Source organism: Rhincodon typus, chromosome 33, assembly GCF_021869965.1.
Source record: "Rhincodon typus isolate 14 chromosome 33, sRhiTyp1.1, whole genome shotgun sequence".
Classification (NCBI taxonomy): domain Eukaryota; kingdom Metazoa; phylum Chordata; class Chondrichthyes; order Orectolobiformes; family Rhincodontidae; genus Rhincodon; species Rhincodon typus.
In genome coordinates, this window is record NC_063364.1 from 5,833,196 (window position 1) to 5,855,194 (window position 21,999).

Here is a 21,999-nt window from a genome sequence, read left to right on the forward strand (position 1 = left end):
GTGTGTGTGTGTGTGTGTGTGTGTGAGTGAGGGAGGGAGAGAGAGAGAGTGTGTATATATGTAAGAGACAGTGATGGGGGGAGAGAGAGTCTGTGTCTGTGAGGAGGAGGAGCGAGAGTGTATGTCTGTGAGGGGGAAAGAGAGTGTGTGAGCAAGGAGGGGAGAAAGTGTGTACAAGAGGAGGGGAGAGAGTATGTGTGTGTGTGTGTGAGGAGGGAGAAAGACAGTATGTGTGTGTGTGTGTGGGAGAGCGAGTGAGTGTGTGTGTGAGAGTGTGTGTTTGTGTGTGTATGCATGTGTGTATGAGTTTGTGTGTGTGTGCGTGTATGCGTGAGTGTATGCGTGTGCGTGTGTGTGTGTATGAGTGTGTGTGTATATGCATGTTTGTGTGTATGTGTGTATGCATGTGCGTGTGTGTGAATGTATGCATGTGCATGTGTGTGTTTGTGTGTGTGTGTTTATGTGTGTATGTGTATGTGTGAGTGTATGCGTGTGTGTGAGTGTGTGTGTGTATGCGTGTGTGTGTGTGTGTATGTATATGCGTGTGTGTGAGTGTATAGTGTGGTGGGGTTATCTGTAGTGCGACATGATCCCAAGATCCCGGTTGATGCCGTCCTCATGGGTATTGAACTTCGCTATCAGCCTCTGCTCGGTGACTCTGCATTGTTGTGTTTCCCGAAGTCCGCCTTGGAGGACGTTTACCCGAAGATCCGAGGCTGAATGTCCTTGATCGCTGAAGTGTTCTCCGACTGGGAGGGAACATCCCTGTCTGGCGATTGTTGTGCGGTGTCCGTTCATCTGTTGTCGCAGCATCTGCATGGTTTCGCCAATGTACCATGCCTCGGGGCATCCTTGCCTGCGGTGTATGAGATAGACAACGTTGGCCAAGTTACATGAGAATCTGCCGTGTACGCGGTGGGTGGTGTTCCCATGTGTGATGGTAGTGTCCACGTCGATGAACTGACATGTCTTGCAGAGGTTGCCATGATAGGGTTGTGTGGTGTTGTGGTCGATGTTGTCCTGAAGGCTGGGTAGTTTGCTGCGAGCGATGGTCTGTTTATGGTTTGGCGGTTGTTTGAAGACGAGAAGTGGAGGCGTGGGGAAGATCTTGGCGAAGTGCTCATCGATAATGTGTTGAAGACTGCGAAGTACATGGTGTAGTTTCTCCGCTCCGGGGAAGTACTGGATGATGAAGGGTACCCTATTGGATGTCTCTTGTGTCTGTCTTCTGAGGAGGTCATTACGATTTTTCGCTGTGGCACGTTGGAACTGATGATCGATGAGTTGAGCATCGTATCCTGTTCCTATGAGGGTGTCCTTCAGCACCTTCAGGTGTCTGTCTCATTCCTCCTCATCTGAATAGATCCTGTGCATGCGCAAGGCTTGTCCATAGGGGATGGCTTCTTTAACATGTTTCGGGTGGAAGTTAGAGAAGTGCAGCATGGTGGGGTTATCCATGGGCTTGTGGTAGTGTGATGTACTGAGTTGTCCATCCTTGATGGAGATGCGTGTGTCCAAGAATGAGTAGTCCATGGTAAGCCTGATGGTGGGATGAAACTTGTTGATATCGCTATGTAATTGTTTCCGTGATTCCTCTCCATGAGTCCAAAGGAAGAAAATGTCGTCAATTTATCTGGTGTATAGCGTTGGTCGGAGGCTCTGTGCAGCATGAGAGGCATAAATAGGGTCGATAGCTGAAAACTTTTCCCCTTGGTAGGGGAGCCTGAAACTAGAGGGGACACGTTTAAGGTGAGAGGAGAGATATGAAAGAGTCCAGAGGGGCAATTGTTTCATACAGAGGGTGGTAAATGTCTAGAACAGGCTGCCAGAGGTAGTGGTGGAAGTGAATACAATTTTGTCATTTAAGAAACATTTAGACAGGTACATGGATGGGATAGATATGAAGGGATATAAACCAAACGCAGACAAATGGGACCAGAATAAATTGCGAAAACTGGGCAGTATGGACAAGTTGAGCTGAAGGGCCTGTTTCCATGCTGTAGTCCTCAATGACTCTATAATTAAGTCATTTAACTGGTTTCAAGTTAATACAGATATTAGCATCAACTTGTTGTAATTAAAGTTTAACAGCCAATAATCACTTTTACACTTTAAAGATCTAAATAAAGCACAATGTAAATGATGCAATCAAATTAAATAGAGATGCGTTTTATAAGAATGCCATCCAAGTTGGTACTGACAAGGACATCTTAGTACAGCTAATGTTACATCTATATCAATCACAAGACTTGGGGAATGTGGGCCGAGGAGAAGGTTGTTTAGTCCCTCCAGCCTGTTCTGATTCTCTTTTCTCATTCTTTTCCCTCTTATTTTACTTACCACTTGTTGAAGAGCTCGGTGACAGTGACGGCTTTCAGTGGAGCCAAGGCAAACTGGTAGCGGTGGCAGCAGCAGAGGCAAGTCTGGGCTGGTGCGGTACCCTAGCAGCATCAGTGGGCATCTGCATTGGCAAGGTCCAGTGAGGGCTCAGCAGTGTGGGCTTCAGTGGAGGTGAGATGGTGCCAAAAGGTGGTGCAGGGAAGGGGACTTGTGCCCAGGAACCAGGACCATGGCCTATGATGGAGCACTTAACAAGAAGGACTGTAAAGGTGAAAATTTTTTTTTATTTCTTTATTTTTCTGCCTTTATTTTCTTTGTTTTGGTTTATTTTTCCGTGTTTCAATGGCGCTGGATTGTAGTGAAACTATAAAATGCTTTTCACTGTATTTTGTAACAAAATACATGTGACAAATAATCAAGTCAAATCAAATCAAATAATTCGATAAGAGCATGGTTGATCTATGACATAACTCCCTATACCCACTTGCTCCACAAAAACCATGACACATTCGGTTACAAGATCCCAGATCTAACATTAACATTTGACTTGGCCAATGGAAGTTCCAGATTTCTATCAGCCTTTATGTAGACAAGCGTTCCTCCATTTTACTCCTCAAAGACCTCGCTCTAATTTTTAGAACATTTTCCCAAATCCTAGATTTCCCGAACAAAGGAAGATTTCGCAGCATGCAGCCCAACAGACACTCCCCTTGACAGTCTAAAGACTTTAATCAGATAACCTCTTAACTGTCTAAATTCCAGCGACACGCCTAATTTTGTATATAATTAACCTTGAGATTCAGACATCACTAAGTCTCCTTAGACAGCACATTCCAAAGCTGACCCGAAGGACAAGAGCAGCAGATGCATGGGAACACCACCACCTTCAAGGTCCCCTCCAATTTCTACACTACAGCATAAAGAGAGTGGCACTTTCACTCTGAGTGAGATGCTAAACATGTGGAAAAGCTATGTCATAGTGATGTCAGACCACATGAAGTGGGAGGCTGGGTCTGTTGGGTTCCAACTAGGATGTTCTCACCATCCTCTCTATATCTTTATGTTCAATAAATCCTGTTGCTGTTCACACACAAGAATGTAGATCTCACAATGCCACACACATCCAGAACATCCTGACTAGGAACTATATCACTATTCCTTCACTGTCGCTGGTTCAAAATCCTGGAACTCCCTCCTAACAGTACTGTGGGTGTCCCTCTCTCCCATTGGACTGCAGCAATTCAAGAAGGCAGCTCACCACCACCTTCTCAAGGGCAACTAGGGACTGGAAATAAATATTGGCCCAACCAGTGAGGTGAAACATCCCATGAATGAATAAAAACAAACATTCTGTAAATATGTGTTGCACTCCATCCAAGAGAAATATTTCAGTCCTACTGTGTGGTGCTCTGAACCAAACACAAAGCTCCAGGTTATAATAAAACAAAGAACTGCAGATGCTGGAAACATGAAACAAAAACAGAAAATGCTGGAGAAACTCAGCAGGTCTGGCAACATCTGTGCTGACAGAAACAGAGTTAACATTTCAAGTCCGGTGACCTGACCTGAAGGGTCATACCGGAGTGAAAATGTTAATTTTGCTTTCTTCCCACAGATGGTGCCAGACCTCCTGAGTTTCTTCAGCATTTTCTGATTTGTTTTGTTTCCAAATACTCCAGTCTAATTGAGAATTTGTACAGATGTAATGCAACTGTTACCCTCTACCCTACATCTCTAATTCTAATAATTATTCAATAATTTGTATTTCTGAAATTTATCATATTAGTCTTTTGTAACTCCTTCCCAAACATAGTAGCTGGGGAAACTTTTAGTTTACTTCTAGTTTGCCAGCAATGACTTCTTTTAAAGATGGCATAAAACTCAATATTTAATACACTAAGTACTCAGTCGACAAACTTTTACTACTTTTTACAGTATCTTTTTGTTGAAGGAATGATGAAAGAGAATTCTGAGTCAGGTGACAATTACATTAAGTCCCATACTAATCTGTCCCTCTGACTACAGTAAAGAACAAGAGTTTTAATCTCTAATGCATCCAATAGAAATTATGGCAAAAACAAATCAAAGTAACCCCTCACTACTTACTTTATGTGCCAGAGTTCCAAACATCATAACTGGAAAATAACATCATAGCCTCAAATAATGTAACCTGTACGTCTCTAAGTCTTTTTGATTTGTACATCGATTGCTTGCTGTGATCTGCTTGTACCACTTGTAAACAAAGCTTTTCACTGTATTTCAGTGCACTTGACAATAAAATCAATCAACAAAAGAAAACAAACTCATTGACAGTGAAACAATTGTTGGTTATCATACCCCCATACTAATTATTGATGAACATGGATTAGGAAACGTTAAATGGCTTTTGAGCAGGCACAAGTGCTGAGAGAGAAATTCACTATCAGTGTGCCACATGACGCATCCCAGATAAAACCTACAATTAGTTGTAATCAGGAAGTGAAAGTAATTCTTTGTCTGCACCATGCCAATTTATCCACCTAACTCTCTCATATGAAAAGAATACAATGATTGAGGAGTCTTGTTTATTTCACAAAAAGATATAATTAGCCAACATTAGGGCGGCACAGCGGCTCAGTGGTTAGCACTGCTGCCAAACAGCACTAGGAACCCACGTTTGATTCCACCCTCAGTGTGGAGTTTGCACATTCTCCCTGTGTCTGTGTGGGTTTGCACTGGGTGCTCTGGGTTTTCCCACACAGTCCAGGTATGTGCAGGTTAGGGTGGACTGGCCATGGGAAATGCAGCATCTGGATGGGATGCTTTTCAGGGGTTGGTGTGGACTCAATGGGCTGAGTGGCCTGCTTCCACACTGTAGGAACTCTATGATTCTAACATTTTGTTGGGTGAGGAAAAATGTAGCTACCTTGTAACATTAAGTTCTGATTTCTGTATCTCATCATTGATAGTCTAACTAGAGGTAACAACTAATCTGACAATTTTATTTCAAATGTTATCTAATGTATATTAAATATGAGGATAGCAAGTTCATGTAAAATCGTGATCTAGGTCTGGAATATAAGAGTGTATGTTGAATTTAATGGTCTTTTTTCCTTTCGTAGAATTGCTATTTAATGAGATTTGCCTGATAGAGTTAATACAGCAACATAGTTCATTGGCAAGCTTTAAGGGTTACAAAGGCTTTTTTGTGTTGAAAGCTCTGACACTACAATGCTGTGAGACTGGCTGACTATGTTGACTCTGACTTTAAGATAAGTGAACCTTGTAACATAACCAATGAACTCGAACAATAAGAGTCAAGACTCCATTATATCCTGCTATCTTATAAAAACCTAACCAAAATATTGCATAGTTGTATTCATGTATTAAAATGAACTGCCATTCCAGCAATAATTTATTCAATTCAATACTGCATCCAAAGAACAGAGATGGACTGGATAATTATTTAGACAAGATGAGGCAATTTGCAGCCACGTTATTGTGTATACAACTACAATACATTTTCTGCAATTATATTACCCAAATACATTGCAATATGTGAAACTGTCTGGACTGACATATACTTCCCACTTATTCCTTCATTGCCCTAGAAATGTTTTCTTTGATTGGTTAATGGGATGTGGGCATTGCTGGCTGGACCAGTATTTAACTTTCCTAACTGCCCAGAGAGCAGTTAAGAGTCAACCACATTGCTGTGGGTCTGGAGTAGACCAGACTGGATAAAGGCAGATTTCCCTCCCTAAAGGACATTAGTGAATAAGACTTTTTTTTTGTGACAATCGACCCCAACTGCTTACATGGCCACCAGCTTTTAATTCCAGATTTTTATGGAATTCAAATATCACTGTCTGGTGTGGTAGGATTCTTACCCCTGTTCCCAGAAAATTAGCCTGGGGAGGGGTTTAGTTTACCAGCTCATTACCATCACCACAAGGCCCATCACTTTAAAAGGTGATCTGGCTTCTTGAACCTCTGCACTCTATGTAATGTGGGTGCACAATGTTAATAGGAAGGGGATTCCAGGGTTCGCACACAGCGACAATGAATGACAGTGATATAGTTCCAAGTTACGATGATATGAAACTTGGAATCCTACTCAAACTGTAAACTTAATACTATAACAAACTGTCAATGCAATAGACTATAAATCCAATGTTGTATTTCAATCAAACCCTTTTGTACAACCAAATCAATTGCATAACTTCTAACGATTCTTTCTGCACACATTTTGTCTTTGTCGAATTGAAACCATGGTTTCATGATAAAACAAAGGCCTGGAGGATGCTATGGTCCTGTCACTTTCTTATTACTTGTGGCAGAAACTACTTCACTGCTTTACAAATCTACACTCACATTAAACTATACTTCCCCTTTGCATTGTTGTTGATTAGTGCAAACAACAAAAATTCCATATTTGATGTAGACAAACAGGAGGCTGGAAGAACACTGCAGGCCAGGCAGCAACTGGAGGAAATGAGCAGTCAATGTTTCGGGTATTACCTTTCTTCGGGACTGATTCCATATTCTCAACAGTTCATCTTTTTCAGTTTCAAACACCCCTTCAATAAAATTTCTGTTTTCCTTTTCCAGTTATTCTCTTTTCATCCCTTCTTAGAACTGCTATGGTTTTCACACCACTCCCTGCCACAGGCAGTGTCTGTCAGACTAACTTCAGGTGTCTGACAATATCACCCTTCAATGAAATATTCAGTGTCACGTTTACCCATTCCTTCCCCATGTCTGTGGAACACCAGTCTCTTCCTCCTGATGGTCTCTCAAATTGGAGCCTCATTTTGTTCAGATATTCTTTTGGGTAGTCACTTTGCCCCACAGCCAGTTAATTGACTGAGGCAGGGGCATGGACAGGCAATGTCATGGATGTAGAGATAGGCAGTCTTTATAATGGAAAGAATATGGTGGTGTAAGTCCACCTCAGGGTCTAACAGGATGCCAACACCATAAATTATCTGATTCAGCTTCTGTGAGTGGCCAAGGATGGTGTAAGTGGCTAGAGAACAGAGTTGCTAGTGCTAACCAAAGACATGTGGAATGGTCATGTGGAAGCTGATGTCACGCTTTGTGCCAAGAGCACTGAGAGAATGATATGGAGATGAGAAACAGTAGGCAGCAAAGGATAGGTGAGGGATTCAAGAGTTAATGGTTGAATATCAGGGAGAGAAGCCATTGCAGGTGGTTTTCTGGCACAGGGCAATAGGAATGGAACCATTCCCACATTGATGCACAATGAGCAGAGCACTGGAGGTAGGTAGGGGCATGGTGGTTAAGTGTGGCAAAGACTGCAAACAGTTTGAAGGTCTTAAGACATGGGAGCAGAAGTAGGCCATTCAGCCCATTAAGTCTGCTCTACCATTGAATGAGATCATGGTTTATCTGATAATCCTCAACTCCACTTTCCTACCTATCCACGTGATTTTTAATTCCCTTACTGAACAAAGATCAGTCTATCTCAGCCTTGAATGTACTTGATGACCCAGCCTCAACAGCCTTATTTGGTAAAGAATTCCACAGATTCACTACCCCTCTAATAGAAGAAATTCCTCCTTACCTCTGTCTTAAATGTGTGCACCTTTACTCTGAGAGACCCCCTTTGGCTTTAGACTCTCCCACAAAGAGAAACAACCTTTCAGCATCTATCTAGTCTAGCCTCCTAAGAACCTTGTATAATGTGGAGGGACAGTTAACCATAGTAACAGTTTGGAAATGATGAGGAGAGTCTGTTAACCATGCCACAGGATCTATGACTTGAAGAGAGCTGTGTCAGTGCTGTGACAGGATGGAAACTTGATTGGAAAATTTCAAACATGGAGTTGGAGAAAACATAGGAGTCAGGTTTGGCTGGTAACAACAGGTTTACCAAATCCTCAAGTCATTTTGAAATCTTCCCAGATCCAGCTAAACATCTTAACCTTTTAGATTCTTGATGACAATTTTGCTAATCTGTGCTGTATCTTTCTCATGTTCTACATCCTGCCTATAATGGGATATCCAAAACTGCACACAATGCCTCTATCATTGTGCCACACAAGATAACAGGCACCATGAACCAATTTGCATTTCTACTGTTGATAACACTTTTGTGTCCTGAATCAACATCAGTGAAAGACATTATCTAGTCATTACCATATTGCCTATTGTGGGATCTTGTTCTGTTCAAATTGTCTGCTGCTGCTTCTCTGTATTGCAACAGTGACTGCACATTAAATAAATGCTTAATTGGGTGTAAAGTGTTTTGGGACATCCTGACACCAAGAAAGCTACTGTATATATGCAAGTTCTTTCTTCACACTTGGACAACAGTGTGAGAGCTGCAGCAATCCTGATTATATTTTATCCACATGATTTAATGTCTGAAGCATGACTGAAACTTTTCCAGCATATTTCTGAGGTGATGTGTGATTAACAATAACAAGTAAACAGCAAAATAATTTCAAACAGAGCTTCAGAATTGTATTCTTACTATTTAAAACAAGACAATTAGTATTTAACAAATTACAGCAAACTGAAGCTATAAAAAAGAATTTAAACAGCCATCAAAACCACAGACACACAAAGTTTAGGTCCTGAAGAAGGGTAATACCTGAAACATTGACTGCTCCTTTCCTCCTGATGCTGCCTGGCCTGCTGTGTTCTTTCAGCCTCGTGTTTGTCTACCTTGGATTCTAGTATTCGCAGTTTTTTTTTAAACTCTAACCAAGATTTAAACATCTGGTGCAAAGCAGGAATGATTTCCTGAAATCATGAATTATCATCTTCATTTAATAATTTAAAAAACTAAAACACTGTAGCAGAGATTAATAGCATCCCCCAAAATTAAGCCAGGAGGCATGCAGAATGCGATTGGGGTCAAAGGTTGGTTCCTAAGAAGGAAGAAAGTAACAGACAAAACAAGCCATCTTTGTCTGAAATTAGCATCTGCTGTAATAATGATCTTTCTGCCAAAGCTCAGCACAGTTTCATGATCTTCCAAGTGTTGCTTTCTTTGACAAACAGTAATTGAAGAAAGAAATGTTTCTTTTTCAGTATTGAAATTGAGCCCAGCAAGATCTGAAATACATATTTAACTGAGAATCACAACTGAAACTCCCTTCATTGTTGCGGCTGTTGACATTCCTTACCTCACCTGATTAGGATTCTCAAAAGGTGAGCAACATGATCATTTCCTGCCAAATTCAGCTGAAGGCAGCACTCAGCAGTTTCATAAATAATGTCGGAACTATCTGAGTGAGGCTAATATTTCAGCTCTCTGAATCACAGCCTTTCTGTCCAAGTCTCCTGAACTCAACTTCAGTTACATCAGCCTCAGGAGACAATGAGACATTGTCAATCATCCGTACTCAGGTGGTGGAGAGATGAGGGCAAGATATTCCTTCAAATCATAACAAACACCTTCTCTGGCCATTTCTTTTACTGAACATCCAGTGCATTAATTAATGCCACAATAATTCACAGGTCAATAGGCTTCAATCTGTGGCCATAAAAACAGGCAAATTCCAATTCAAAGCAATCTGAAATGATACTGCGATGGTCCCATATCCACATGGATTGTCCCTTTAACAAAAGTACAACTGTACAAGCCTGGGCCCACCCACCATGCCAAATGCAGATGCCTGTCATGCAGCTGATGAGAAACCTCACGAAGCTTAGTATTAATGTTACAGCTGCTGGAAAACATTACACGGAGATTGGTTACGAAAATGCTTACTCATATATCCAAGGCTGGGAGCTTAAACAAGTCAAAGAATTGCTGATGATACCTGGACTTCAAACTTGAACATGGCAGCATCCGAGTCACACATTTTGTTGAGCTGTGGCCATGACTATAGTTTGCTGGAGGAGCTTCTGATGCCTACTCCCAACCTGAACTGTCTAACAATCAGCTATAAAGAAAACAAAAGAAAAACCCACTGAAATAGATGATTTGGAGTTGGGGACTAAGTGTGGTGTGTCAAAATTTGCAGATGACACTAAGGTGAGTGGTAGAGCAAAGTGTGCAGAAGACACTGAAAGTCTGCAGATGGATATAGATAGTCTAAGTGAGTGGGCAAAGGTCTGACAGATGGCGTACAATGTTGATAAGTGTGAGGTCATCCATTTTGGTAGGAATAACAGCAAAATGGACTATGTTTTAAATGGTAAAATATCGCAGCACGCTGCTGTGCAGAGGGACTTGGGTGTCCTTGTGCATGAATCGCTAAAAGTAGGATTGCAGATGCAGCAGGTAATTAAAAAGGCAAATGGAATTTTGTCTGCCATTGCTAGAGGGATGGAGTTTAAAAACAGGGAGGCTATGCTGCAGCTGTATAGGGTCCTGGTGAGGCCACACCTGGAGCACTGTGTGCAGTTTTGGTCTCCTTACTTGAGAAGGGATATACTAGCACTAGAGGGGGTGCAGAGGAGATTCACTCGGTTGATTCCAGAGTTGAGCGGGTTGGATTATGAGGAGAGAGTGAGTAGACTGGGATTATACTCATTGGAATTCAGAAGAATGAGGGGAGATCTTATAGAAACATATAAGATTATGAAGGGAATAGATAAGGTGGAGGCAGGGAGGTTGTTTCCGCTAGCAGGTGAAACTAGGACTAGAAGGCATTGCCTCAAAATAAAGGGAAGCAGATGGAGGACTGAGGTCAGGAGGAACTTCTTCACCCAAAGGGTTGTGGATCTGTGGAATTCCCTGCCCAGTGAAGCAGTTGAAGCTACCTCGCTGAATGTTTTTAAGGCAAGGCTAGATAAATCTTTGAACAGTAAAGGAATTAAGGGTTATGGTGAGTGGGTGGGTAAGTGGAGCTGAGTAAGTCGGTAAGATCAGCCATGATCTTATTAAATGGCGGGGCAGGCTCGAGGGGCCAGATGGCCTACTCCTGCTCCTAGTTCTTATGTTATGTAAATAACGAGGCAGGCAGCTCTTGTAGAGACGATCAGCTAGTTCATGTTGGTGACTTTTCACTCTCTCTCCAAAGACGTTGCCTGACCTGACCTGCATTTTCAGTTTTTATTTCAGATTCTAAATTGTTGCAGAATTTTGCATTCTTTCGAACGATCAGCTAATGACAATCCTCTGGATGCGGGAAGAGCCAGACACGGTCTCCTTACTGTTGTTTGACTTCTGTAATGATGGCCGAATGGGAAATAATCATAGAGTCATACAGCACGGAAACAGAACCTTTGGTCCAACCAGTCCATGCTGACCGTAATCCCAAACCAAACTAGTCCCAACTGCCTGCTCCTGGCCCATATCCCTCCAATCCTTTCCTGCTCATATACTTAATCACATCCACCACTTCATCAGGAAATGTATTCCACATGCGAACCACCTATGTGTAAAAAATTTCCACTTCATGTCATTTTTAAATCTTTCTCCTCCCAATTTAAAAATGTGCCCCATTGTCTTGAAGTCCCCCTATCCTAGGGAAAGGACAACTACCATTTACTCTCTCTATACCCCTCATTATTTTATACATTTCTATAAGGTTGCCTTTTAATCTCCTACACTCCAGTGAAAAAAGTCCCAGCCTAACCAGCCTTTATTTATAACTCAGACAACCTCAGTTATCCAATAGCTGAGCCAAGATGATCTGCTAGTAATTGTTGACTGGGTCTGGTGGGCCCAACTCAACATGCAATCACCATTTACCTCTCCCATTATCCTGGAGCTGATACTCTAACAAAAATGGTGGCCTTCGGATTACTGAGTGTTGATATACTGCACAACTGTTGCTGCCTAAACTCCAAAGGTAGCCAGTGCATGTTTGCTGGTCTCTTAGCCTCAGCTCTTATTACAGAAAAATAATGTGATTGTTAGTTCAGACAGACAAAAACTTTATGTGAATATCAGAGCATTTGATTTCTAAAACTCTTAAACAGAGTCCTCAGCTGGACAATAGGACTGTTCAATTTATGTGGAATTATTTGAATCCTGCTTAAGCGCTGTGACCAAAATTTGAATAATAAAACTTGCACTTGCATGCCTGAAGGCACATGTATATTGTACACATGTATATTGTACACATTGTTAGACTCAAATGGTTAAGACAGATAAATGTTTACTTCGAACCAACCTACAAACTTAGAAATAATTGACTTCATTAATTCAATAATTCAAGCTGATGAACTCAGGGTATAGATGGGGACGTGGGGCTGGGATATTGTAGCCGTCACAGAAATATGGCTAAAGGAGGGTCAGGACTGGCAGCTTCATGTGCCAGGATACAGGTGCTTTAGGTGGGACAGAGGTGGAGAAAAGAGTTGTGGGGGGGGCAGGGGGGAGTTGGATTTTTGATTTAGGGGAGTATCACAGCAGTAGTTAGAAATGAAATAACTGAGGGGTCATCCAGTGAGGCTTTATGGGTAGAGCTAAGAAATAAGAAGGGGATGGTGATGTTATTGGAGTTGTACTATGGGCCCCCAAATAGTCAACGGGAATTAGAGGAACAAATATGCAGGGAGACTGGGGAGACTTGCAGGAAAAATAGGGTTGTCATAGTGGGGAATTTTAACTTTCCTAACATAGACTGGGACAGCCATAGTGTTAAAGGCTTAGATGGTATGGAATTTGTTAAGACTGTTCAGGAAAGTTTTCTCAAGCAGTATCTAGAAGGTCTATTCGGGAAGGGGCAAAACTTAACCTATTCTTGGGAAATAGGGCAGGACAGGTGACTGAGGTGACAGTGGGGGAGCATTTTGGGACCAGTGACCATTGTTCTATTAATTTTAAAATAGTTACAGAGAACGACAAAACTGGTCCACAGGTTCAAGTTCTAAACTGGGGCAAGGCGAATTTTGATGGAATTAGACAGGAGCTTGCAGGGGTTGATTGGGGTAGTTTGTTTACAGGCAAAGGGACCTCTGACAAGTGGGAGGCCTTTAAAAATCTGATAGCTAGAGTTCAATGTCTATCTGTTCCTGTGAGGGTGAAGGGCAAGGTTGGCAGGGGTATGGAACCCTGGATGACAAGAGATATTGAAGCTTTGACCAGAAAAAAAAGGAGGCATGGCTCAGGAATAGGCAGCTGGTATCAAGGGAATCCCTGGAGGCATATAGGGGATACAGGAGTTTACTGAAGAAGGAAATCAGGAGGGTGAAAAGGGGCACAAGATAGCCTTGGCTGAGAAGATTAGGGTGGATCCAAAGAGATTCTTTAAGTATATTAAAGGAAAAAGAATAACCAGAGAGAGAATAGGACCCCGCAAGGACCAAAGTGGACATGTATGTGTGGAACCGCAGGAGATGGGCGAGGTCCTCAAATGAATAATTTTCCTCTGTGTTTACTGTGGAGAAAGACATGAAGACTTGGGAAGTTAGTGGCGATATCTTGGGGATAGTCCATATCGCAGTAGAGGAAGTGTTTGAAGTATTAGAATGTCCTGACCAAGAATTTTGCAAGAGGCTGGAGAAGAAAACGTGTGGGCCCTGGCTGACATACACGCATCATCGTTAGCCATGGGTGAGGTCCCGGAAGATTGGACAGTAGTGAATGTTGTGCCTTTATTCAAGAAGGGATGCAAAGAAAAACCTGGAAATTACAGACCAGTAAGCTTAGCAGCTGCAGTAGGTAACCTACTTGAGAAGATTCTGAGGGATAAGTAAATGAATTTAGAAAGATAGATTTTGATTAGGAGTAGTCAGCATGGCTTCGTGTGTGGGAGATCGTGCCTCATAAATTTGTTAGAAGTGACCAGGAAGGTTGATGAGGGCAGGGCAGTAGACGTAGTCTATATGGATTTCAGTAAGGCCTTTGATAAGGTTCCATCTGGTAGGCTTCTCTGGAAGGTTAGATCGCATGAAATCAGGGAGAGTTGGCAAGTTGGATACACAATTGGCTTGATGGTAGGAAGCAGAGAGTAATAGTAGTAGGATGCTTGTAGGACTGGATGCCTATGACTAGTGGTGTGCCTAACCCATTGCTGTTTGTTATTGATATCAATGATTTGGACGAGAATGTACAAGGCATGATGAGTAAGTTTGCAAATGACACTAAAATAGGCAGTATCGTGAACAGTGAAGAAAGTTATCAGAAATTGCAGCAGCATCTTGATCAGCTAGGGAATTGGGCCAAGAAATGGTAAATGGAGTTTAATATAGATAAGTGTAAGGTGTTGCATTTTGGAAAGTCAAATCAGGGTAGGAGTTTCATGGTGAATGGTAGGGCCTTAAGGAGTGTAGTGGAACAGAGGGACCTTGGAGTTTAGGTGCATGGTTCTCTGAAAGTGGAGTCACAGGTAGGCAGGGCAGTGAAGAAGGCTTTTGGCACACTTGCCTTCATCAGTCGGGGCACTGATAACAGAAGTTGGGAAGTTATGCTGCAATTGTACAGGACGTTGGTGAGGCAGCACTCTGAGTATTATGTTCAGTTTTGGTCACTTTACTGTAGGAAGGATGTCATTAAACTGGAAAGAGTGCAGAAAAAATTTACAAAGATGTTGCCAGGACTCAAGGGACTGAGTTATAGGGAGAGGTTGGATAAGCTAGTGTATTTTTTAAAGAGTGTAGGAGACTGAGGGAGGATCTATATAGAAGTGTATGAAATCATGAGAGGCATGGATAGGGTGAATGCACTCAGTCTTTTTCCCAGGGTTGGGGAATCAAGGACAGAGGGCATCAGTTTAAGGTAAGAGGGGCAAGAATAAATGGGAACCTGAAGGGCAACTTTTTTTTTTACACAGAGGGTGGTACGCATATAGAATGAGCTGCCAGCAGAAGAGGTTCAGGCCGGTACTTTAACAACATTTAAAAGATATTTGGATGAATACATGGATAGGAAAGGTTTAGAAGGATATGGGCCAAGTGCAGGAAAATGGGGTTAGTGTGGATGGACATTTTGGTCGGCATGGACCAGTGTGAGCTGAACAGCCTGACTCCGTACTGTAGGATTCTATGAGTCTATAAGTGATTTTGAGTTGTCCCATGGTGAACTGAGGTTGTGTTTTATTTCCCTTAATATTGTAAACAAAATATAGCCTTTGAATGTATAAGTGTAGACTTCAGCTTCCTAACTACCAACGTCCTCAAGAGCAGCAGTTTGCTTAAATTTGTCCCAGATAATTTGTCTTTTCTGGACACGCTTGTGCCAGAGATCTAATCTTGTCATTAAACTAATCTGACTAGCTGCTTGTCTTCTGAGGCTTATGGGCCAACAGATGAACTTCCAACATAGAACTGCCTTTGAGGCCTGAGTAACTTCCCCCATTGCTTGAAATATAATCAGTCTCCAGTACCATTTAATATCAGTCCATATTTAAGTTGTTAGCTGAGTTCCAGAGCAAAAACATTGGCCCAAATCTACCTCGAAGCTCAGCTCAGGGCACCTCACAGTTAATGCAGTTTTTGTTTTAAAGAAGATACAATCTTAATACAGTTGTCAATTAATACCTCAAAGGAAACTGGGTGCAAGACCATCATTAAATTCAGCCAAGAACAGTTTTCATGGCCAGTAAAATACAGATGCAATGACATGCTGAAGAATGCTTGCAAATGTGCAATTTAGCAGTAATTTTAAATGTTACATCAAAGTTAAACAAAACAAACATAATAATAAAAAGGAGATGCTGGTGCTGTAATGAGCACTCATCTCTGTTAAGTGGAGATGAATACAGATAAGTGCACAACCCAACCTGAGATACCAAATGATATAATCCAATTTGGTTAACATCTAAATTTCAACCTGTTCATGATCAAGAGTATAACAATTACCAATTTTATACAGCATGTATGAAATCCTAATGCCTTCATTACCTGGCTGATGTTTATGAGAGAGATAAAGTTTCAAATAAAATGTTTACTTCTAAATTTCTTTAACTAGGGAGTCCACATGGAAGTCATGGGCAATAGCAGAAATGCAATTAGGGGATGCTAGATAGATACATGATAGAGAGTTAAATAGAATGTGTTGAAAGGTTCAGATGATGGACAGCAGAATATTCCTGATGTGGACTATAAACACCGGCATAGTCCAGTCTATCTGTTAAGATAATACCAGGCAAACTAAGTACAAACGCAGTGGTTACCTTTCATGTTTTCAGCCTCAATGCATTCTATAACCACAGCTATTATTTTTATGGCTCCTTTTTGCAATATGCCTGGTTCTAAGGACCAGATCAATTTTTCTGTGTATTAAAGAAAAAAAATCATTCTTTGGCTGTGAAAATTGCTGCTAAGGGAAGCATTTATTGCTCATCTCAACTGTTGCTGAGAAGGTGAAAGTTGGCCAGGTTTTTCTATTGTAGCAGTTCATCTAGTGAAAGTGCTTTGACTGTGATGTAGGTCATGACTTCCAAGATTGTGATTCAGCAATGATACGTGAATGGCAGCCATCATTGTGGCAATGACAACATCCGTCCAAGTCAGACTGGTGAGTGTGATGGAAATGTGTGTGCTTGTTCTTTGTCCTTCCAGGTAGTGAAGGTCACAGGTACATGAGGTGAGGCCTTGGCGAGTTTCAGCAACCGCATTCTGTGGTAGATATAACATGATGTAGACACATTGAGCCAACAATTCAGAAAATGGATGTTTATGTCAGTGTTTAGGACGCTGATAAAGCAGGCTGCTTTGTTTTTGGATAGCGTTGAGCTTTTTGAATGTTGTTGCAGCTGTTTAGATATAATCAGCATAGTCACTGAAATCTATGCCTAGAATACATTGTGTTATAACGGCAAACTGATCTCTGAAAAGATAAAACTCATGCTATTTTGAATTCTTAAGAAGCGCTTGAAAAAGAAATGAAGACCCAGGAAGTGTCATAAACCAAATAAAAAGGCTAAGAAACGTTTTCTTGTGATAAAAATCTCCAGTAGGAAGTATTTCAATTTTGTGAGGTGTCAATTATTTAGAATACCAGGACGAGTGGTGTAATTCTGTGTTTATACAATTTCCATTATAAATGTAGACATAGGATTTATAATGCAAAAAGTTGACAACTTTTGAGACAAAAGATGTGGTACAGGAAGTATGTCTTGTAGACAGGAAATATATACAGATGTAAGATGTTTAAAAGATATTTTGATACACATGACTGATATGAAATAAAACTTTATTAATGCAGCATTTCACAAACAAAATTAAACACTTGTCTGTTTAACTCCTGCATTCACAGCCTAGTTGGTTCTTTTAATGCAAACACATTTTGGATATTTAAAAATTAATGAATGAAGTGTTTCCTATGACTTGTAATCCTCCTCCCCACGTTGCAGACCCATCAATTGGCAAGGGGGTAATGAACCTGATTCAGTAAGTGAAAAGTGCATAGAGATTGTGAAGCTAGTTGCTTTTTACTAATCGAGAGAAATGCAAAAGCTCCCAAGTACAAAACGATGGCCTTAAAATGTGACCTTAAGTAGCATATCACTCACAGGATCAATGTTTAATTAGATTTTACAATACAGCAGGAACTGATACAGTTTTCAGCATCACAAATAATCAATTAGAGCTAATGTTACATGGCTGTCAATGATAGCAGACATGAGATCATTGCAAATATTGCTGGATATGTTTGAAATGTCTGGCAGCATTTGTGGAGAGAGAAAAGGCGCCAATTTTCCTGGCCTGTTCTGATAAAAAGTCATTGACCTGAAACATTAACTCTGCTTCTTTCTCTACAGATGCTGTCAGACTTGCTGAGCGTTTCCAGCATTTTGTTTTCATTTCAGATTACAGAATCTACAGTAATTTGGTTTTGTATGGAGGCAATTAGCATCTATCTTTAATTCAAATAATGAGAGCGCTTTTAATTAACGTTCCCAATTTCTTGTATTATTTGTATTACTCATTTTGGATAATTCAAATTGTTTTTGTGCAGAACACTCATCATCAGCAATGGACTGTATAACTTCCAGGTGATCCTGAACAAATGAAGTGAAGTCAAAACCACTTTGGACCCTCGTAAAAGTTGATTGCTTTCTTCTGTCAGCATGTGCTTTGGAAAAGGCAGGAAAATGCAAGGAAACAAACTGAAATTTGAACCAAATACATCCAAAAATGGGGCTTTTCTGAAGGGGGGGGGGGGAGGTTTTATAATAACTTATTTCTTTTGAGTTACTTTTCATTTTCCCTCACTCGCTATGACCAAAATCAGTGATAACATTAGGAAGAGATAAAAATGTAACATATTATGAGATTGCAGTATTGACAGCAGGTAAAACCATTCAGAAAGCCTTAGCGGGGTTAAAATCTTTTTGTAAGCAACTGAATCTGATGGAGCAATCAGAACAACACTGTTTGTGCTCAATAGCATGTCAACCTCATCACAGTGTGACACCTCCAATAATAAACTCACTGTAGTATGGTGCAGCAAAACCACTTGTTCTATTTCTTCCCACAGCGTTATTTCAAAATGTACATTAATTACTATTTTGAATAAAAATTAGAATTTACACTGAGCCTGGGCCACAGGGTGCTTTTGTAAGTGAAAATCTCAAACTTGAGTTAGACAGGATTAGGAGTGGCCCTTGCTTTAAATTGTTCAGTTCATTGAAAGTAATTCAAAAAAGAGCAAATCAACATCATTGCAAATATCTACAAACTTCACAGGTACCACACAAATGCCTGAGTTCATTTCTCACATTCATTTCAGTCTCAAGAAACTGTGATAGTTTTCATTCATTAAAAAGCCTATCATATAAATATTGTGTTTTAGTCAGTCTACAACTTTGGCTGATGGTATTTTTACTCAATATGTGCAAGGAATTAGAGAAGAGCTGATTGGAGTTTGAAAGTAATCAATTTAAGGATATAACCAACTTTCAATATGGAAGTTTTTGATTTTATCTTAAACTGTCTGCGCATTGTTCACACACAAATGAGCATTCTTGGAAAAGTTTATATTCTGAAGCAGTTATTTATTTTTGCTGAGGGTTCTCTGCTTCTCAGCATGCTCAACAATCTTTTCCTCCACGTACAGCCCTTTCCGCTTGCGCACAGTATTCATGTATTTGTTTGCCTGGTTTACTGTATCAGCCTTCTCTCCAAAATGCAAGTATTCTTCTTCTGTTGTAGGAACCCAGTAGGGGTCACTGGGAATCACCTGCATTACAAGAGAGACAACAACAGTTACAAAGGAGTTGAACCTCATTATTATAAAAATTCTTGGGGTGGGGTAGAGGGAATTAAAAGCTAAACCCAGAAGAATAAATTCTTCACAGGTTTGTACACAGTTGAAAGTAGAATCAGCATTTGAGATGAGAATAAAACCAAGAACGGCAGATACTGAAGATGTGAAATAAAACTGATGGACAAACTCAGCAGGCCAGGCAGCATCTGTAGAAAGAGAGCAGAGTTAATGTTTCAAGTTCCGTGACCCTTCTTGAGAAGTAGACATACCTCCAACCCTCCAAGAGAGTACCCCACTGGATCAAAGTAGCAAACTCACCTCAACCAGCAGCGAGGGGAGACTTTCATCCCTTCACAAACTTCAGTCTCTAATCTCCCAACTGTTGTCATTTTTTCACCGAATAATATTTAACTTGCCCTTGTCTTACTTCGAAGCAAGGCCCATTCAGTTATTTCCACCATGCTTTTTGATCAACATTGACTCTTAATTAAGCAGTATCTTGATTTTCAAATTCACATTCTTGTTTTCAAATCCCTCACGTCTCTTTTTGAAACATCCTCCAGTCCACAACCTCTGAGATATCTATGCTTCTCAAACTCTGCCTACTTGAGCACTCCAATTTTAGTTGCTTCACTTTTAGTGGCCTTGCCTTCAGTTACTTAGGTATTAAGTTCTGGAATATCTCCTCTGCACCTTTCTGCTTCAGCAATTTTCATTCTTCCCTTTAAGATGATCCATAAAACCCAACTCTTTTACTAAATATTTGGACATCTGTCCCAGTATGTCCTTAAGTGGTTCAGTGTCCTACCTTTGTTTTATTAATCTTGTGAAGAAACTGGATATGTTATTACAGGTTCTACATAAATGCAGGTTGTTATTATCTTAGGTACCTTCTCATTTTCAGAACACAAACATACGTTAAAAGAAACTTGAAGACGGTTAGCTCTTATGCCTGGATCACGGTCAGAGCTTAGGAAAGAACTTACGGTTAAAGATCATCCTTGAGTAAGTTTCCTATTTATTTGAACAATTGTTAGCTAATATTTTTAGATGTTAAAATGAGGAAGCAAAGTCTCCCGCATTGAATCAAGCAAGAATTTTGCTTGGCGTATTAGTGCAATAATCTTTGGTGAACTCTATTCACATTAAATAATAAAAATAATTCAAAAGGGGGGGTTTTGTGGCTTGGTAATTTTGATACTTTGTTATCACCTATCCGCGAAAGGAGGAAACAATTTAAATTATGAAGTTTGTGTTGTTATGCTGTGAAGTGGTAGGAATTAGGGTCAAGATCATGTCTCTCAACTGAACTGGGTAACTGGAGCATGACTGAATGACAAAGTGCTCCTCATCAATAGAGTAAGAAGAGAAGGATCAGCATGGAGAAACTGCAGCTGTCCCCAGCACCAGACAGGATTGTTAAAGTTGTGACAGCAGTTCTGTTAGTGAATCAATGGATTGAGGTCAAGTACAAAGCCTCAAATAATTGGAACCACCAAGTGCAATAAAGATAAAATATTCCATGGTATATTTTCTGGAAGCCAAACTTTCGATGTGAAACATGCAAACAAAAATTGGGAAATCAGTGCGCGAAGCCTGTTTGCAAGATTCCCAATTGACTTGTGCAGAAATTAATTCTCCCGTAGTTGCATGGAATGTCATGCCAGAGCAAAGCTGTGATATTTAAATTAATGTAAACAAAACATACGCAATTTCCTGTAGATTTTGAGTGGGACTGATTGTCCATCTACAGCGGTGTACTGAAAAGTGAGGAAAAATTCTTAAAAGGTTAGACATGTCTTCGAGTAGGGAATTACTATAGCACTAGAGGAGGCCACTTGGCCCCTCGCTGTCTGCACTGGCTCTTGCTTTGAAACTTGTGTTTCACATTCTCATCTTTCTAGCATTCTCTTCAGTGGCAACTTTTGTTCTTTATATAATTGTTGGTCTTTATGTCCTTTTTATTTCAAAAGATAAAAATTAATTTAATATCCAGCAGTCTCAGAACAAGGTATTTTCTCTCACCACCCCTCCTCCCCAGCTAGGATATGCAAATCTGAAACTATGCTACAGGAAAACAAATTAACACAGTTGCCTGAAATATCTCATTTTTTAAGGTGAACATTAAATCTTTAAAATAAACACAATTTATTTTAAACTGATAAAATAATCTTCAGTACTTCTCCTTGGGTGAGAGTTACAGTCCCCAGGTGTGGGGGTGTGAGGGGGGCTGGAGATTACTTTTGCTAAACACCACTTCTATTCAGTGAATAAATTACAACAATGTTATTTCAATACAGAGCCCAATGTCAACAAGAAAATTCGGAGGATCAATTGTCTATGAGCGACAGAGACAAAATTAATATCAGATATTGCTTTTGACCCTAGGGGTTTTCAGCACGAGTTGGAGTTATGGCTCGGTCTATTCATACAATCAGTAGCTTTCAATTCCTTCAAACTCTCTCATATCATCAGTGCTGTTTGTTTAAACGAAAAAAAAAGACGGGGGTCAAAACACCCTGTTGTGATTTATTGTAACAAAAACAGAAATTGCTGGAAAAGAGATAGTAGGAACTGCAGATGCTGGAGAATCCGAG

General features: G+C 40.6%; 1 protein-coding gene and 1 long non-coding RNA gene across 3 annotated transcripts in view; one reads left to right on the forward strand and one right to left on the reverse strand.

Annotated features, from left to right (window-relative positions):
- Positions 1–2,449, forward strand: part of LOC125486825 — a 55,694-nt gene extending 53,245 nt beyond the window's left edge. The window contains exon 3 of the long non-coding RNA XR_007265453.1: positions 2,353–2,449. This is a non-coding gene — a long non-coding RNA (uncharacterized LOC125486825). The remainder of the gene's footprint in view (positions 1–2,352) is intronic.
- Positions 2,450–17,369: 14,920 nt separating this feature from the next.
- Positions 17,370–21,999, reverse strand: part of efl1 (elongation factor like GTPase 1) — a 242,269-nt gene continuing 237,639 nt past the window's right edge. For both annotated transcript variants that reach the window (XM_048616009.1, XM_048616010.1), the window contains exon 20: positions 17,370–19,375. In XM_048616009.1, coding sequence (XP_048471966.1) covers positions 19,187–19,375 — 189 coding nt within the window. In that variant the 3' untranslated portion in view covers positions 17,370–19,186. The remainder of the gene's footprint in view (positions 19,376–21,999) is intronic.